Source organism: Sorghum bicolor, chromosome 8, assembly GCF_000003195.3.
Source record: "Sorghum bicolor cultivar BTx623 chromosome 8, Sorghum_bicolor_NCBIv3, whole genome shotgun sequence".
In the NCBI taxonomy this organism is placed as follows: Eukaryota; Viridiplantae; Streptophyta; class Magnoliopsida; order Poales; family Poaceae; genus Sorghum; species Sorghum bicolor.
In genome coordinates this window covers 13734973-13738524 of record NC_012877.2, presented here as the reverse complement: position 1 = coordinate 13738524, position 3552 = coordinate 13734973, and the positions used below count along the sequence as shown (strand labels likewise).

The 3552-nt window shown below is 42.4% G+C and overlaps 1 protein-coding gene across 1 annotated transcript; it reads left to right on the top strand.

Moving 5' to 3' along the window:
* LOC8084229 lies at positions 752-2264 on the top strand. The gene is made up of 2 exons (XM_021446688.1): positions 752-1026; positions 1107-2264. Exons 1-2 carry the CDS (start codon positions 968-970, stop codon positions 2161-2163), a joined length of 1116 nt encoding a protein of 371 aa, XP_021302363.1. The 5' UTR covers positions 752-967; the 3' UTR covers positions 2164-2264.

The window sequence follows — 3552 nt, the reverse complement described above, 5'->3', positions numbered from 1 at the left end:
TGGCCTCCCTAGCAACTTGCCAAGCACTGCAAAAGATAAAAAATATGGGATTCAGATTGATACTCAAATTTTTTAAGTTGTACATTACTACATACATGGATAAACAAGCATGTCAACATAAATAGATGGTGTTGCCCGGTTAGGGTCTTGTTCAGTTAAGAAAAAGGTTTGTTTGTTTAGAGGACTGAAAATCAAGGGGGAATAGACCTTGTTTGAACGAAAAGCACACGCTCATTTTCTCCCTATCATGTGGATATGACGAGAGATACTAAGAGCATCTCTAAGGGTTATGCATTTTTAGTTTTGCATTTGTGTGAATTTGCAAAGTCCCAAATGAATTTGCAAAGTCCCGAAAGGTATGATTTCCAACCGTTTTGCATTTTGCCAAGTCCTATTTTTTTTTGCCGTCTTTCGCGCGCCTCGTCATTCCGTTGCCGCCAAATTTCGTGAACGCCGCCGCCAATCGCGTGAAGTCCATCGAACATCCAGCGATTTGAAGTCGTAGGCTCACCAATCGCGTGAAGTCCAGCGACTTCAGTCTGGACGGTGTCGCGTTCAGCGGCAGGCGGCACCGCTCGGCGGGCTGGCTTTTCCAGTGACCTGCTCCTCGTGCGTGAACAAGGCTTCATCCAGCGACGGCATAGATGGAGTCCAGATTTCCCGAGAACAGATCAAGCCTCGTTGCACGGCGCATCACAAAGGTTTCATCTTGGTAGATTAATATGTTGATCTAATTCATATTTACTTTGTTTTATGTTCTGAGCTGTGCAATTTATCTTAGTTGAGGGCTTCTAGATCACGTCTTCAAAAGCAATTGGATGACGATTCTTCGGACGACGAGGACTACGACATCTTCGTAGCTGTTTCGATTGTGCGCGCGTTTTTGCATAAAAGCAAACGAATACATGGTGGTTCGGTCCCTGGGCATGCTGTTATTTTTCGCGATAGAGAAGGCGGCCACCGGAGGATGTATCAAGATTATTTGGCGGATAATCCGACGTATGGAGATGATTTATTCCGTCGGAGGTTGTTATTCTTTGACATTATATTCATTCATAGTCTTTGTCTATTTTTTGATGTGTTCAACTTTTGTTTGTTTTGTTCAGATTTAGAATGAGCAAGCCTCTTTTCCGACGCATCATGAATGCGGTTGAAGCACATGATCATTACTTTGTGCAGAAAAGGGATGCGGCAGGTGTGCTCAGTCTGAGTTGCTTCCAGAAAGTCACTGCTGCTCTTCGTATGCTCACATATGGGGTTTCTGCTGATGCTACAGATGAGTATATTCGCATTGGCGAAAGCACTGCACTTGAGAGTCTACGTAAGTTCGTTACTGCAGTTGTACAAATATTTGAAGTTGAATACCTGAGATACCCAACTGAGGCTGACGTTGCACGCTTGCTAGCGGTCAATGAGAAAAGGGGTTTTCCAGGCATGTTAGGGTCCATCGATTGTATGCATTGGGAATGGAAGAATTGTCCAATGCAATCACAGGGCCAGTATAAGGGGCATACGAACAGGCCAACTATCATTTTAGAAGCTGTTGCATCTCATGATCTTTGGTGTTGGCATGCATTTTATGGGATGCCTGGTTCTCATAATGATATTAACGTTCTTCATCGGTCTCCATTGTTCGACAACCTGGCCGAAGGTAAAGCTCCAGAGGTTAACTATACCATTAATGGCCATGACTACAAGATGAGGTATTTGCTCGCCGATGGTATTTACCCCACATGGGCGACTTTAGTGAAGACAATCTCATGTCCTATGGGAAACAAGCAGAAATATTTTGCAAGAGCACAAGAAGCAGCAAGGAAGGATGTGGAAAGGTTTTTTGGGGTGTTTCATTCTAGATTTGCCATTATTCGTCATCTAGGTCGCATTTGGGACAGGGAGACACTTGCATTGATCATGAGGTCTTGTGTTATCATGCACAATATGATTGTTGAAGATGAGAGAGTTGTCGACCCTGATGAGCGGTTCCCGGATGTTGGTGAAAATGTGCAGCCTGGTCATGGCATGCCTACTCGCACACTAGCTGAATTTATTGAAGCTCATAAAAAGATCAGAGACAAGCCAACACATTTCCAGTTGAAAGAAGACCTCATCGAGCACCTATGGAATCGTCATCCTGATTTATACTCCATGGAACCAACATCATGATTTCTATTTATGTTTTTTATTGAAGTGTTATAACATTTTTTCTAATGATTTATTAGTATGAAACGACACCAAGATGGGGCAGCAATAACAAAATGGTCATTGTTCTGATTCCCTGTATACTTGTTTTTTTTTCAACTATTCTAACTCCGTTATACGAGCAGAACTACTGCTTTGTATTCGACATGGATTTTATCTGTGAAGCTTCTGTAGAAATATTTAGATGGTGTACTACTATCAGACATTACTTCACAAGGCATCATGTCACAGCACAGTACCATGCACGTAGCACAGCAGTAGTACACTAAAAAATGAATGCTTTCTGTCACATATTTGAACGATTCCAAATATAACAAAATTCAGTACGATTAAATGCAAATGGTCTCTGAATCACACCTGAAGGCAAATTGGTAATAAATAAATACAGTGGTAGGCTAAAAATAAAACTAATTTTCCATATGTCTCGCAAGGATCTTCTTCCTCATTATTTCAATCCACTGTAGCTGGTCCGCGTTGAGGGAGGTCGTGTCCACTAGCTTTATGTCTTTCTCCTCCTTCATCAGGGTTGCTTCAGCAAGTTTCTTCTCCGCCTCAATTGAAGCCTTCTCTATCTCAAATGAAGCCTCTCTCGCCTTATCTCTTTCCTTGTCACGTGCCTCCTTCTTCTCCATCATCTTGTCCAACGCAGCAATGCAAGCATCGTTGCCTCCCCACCTAGCTTGTTTTACCTGCTTCTGACCAGGTGGCCTCTTACGTTCTGCAGAACCTACGTCTGGGATCTCTACCACTTCATCGTTGTTATTTTTGTCCCCTGTGCTCGGCGTGGAGTCCTTGGTAGTCTTCTGTTTTTTAGCGGAGGGTTTCTGCTTTGTACTTAGTTCAAGCCTCCATGACTTCCACTTGTCTTCATCCTTGAGCCTATACCAACAATGCATAAAAGTAAACGACTTATGCTCTTCGTCATCTCCCGTATACGTCTCCAATGCATCATTAATCTGTACAAGCGAAATGATAAAAAAATGTTTAAATGTGTAAAATTAACCAAATATTGAAAAGAAAAAAACCAACTATGACAGCGTACCATGTCTTGGATAGTCTTTCCACTAGCATTCCTACGTTCAATCTTCTCATATGCCGAACAGAACTTGTTCACTTCCTTCTGAATAGTCATCCACCTATGCATAAGTGAATTCTCTGTCCTGGCAGAGTCAGTTTTTTTGTTTGCATCAAAAAATGCATGAACTCGACCCCAAAATGTCGAAAGCCTTTGATTGGCACCGTGAATAGGATCTTTGCTAACTTGCAACCAAGCTGCGCATATTACTTTATCTTCCTCTTGATCAAATTTTTTAGACCTATGAGACTGGCCACCGCGACGGCGAGGAACAGCTT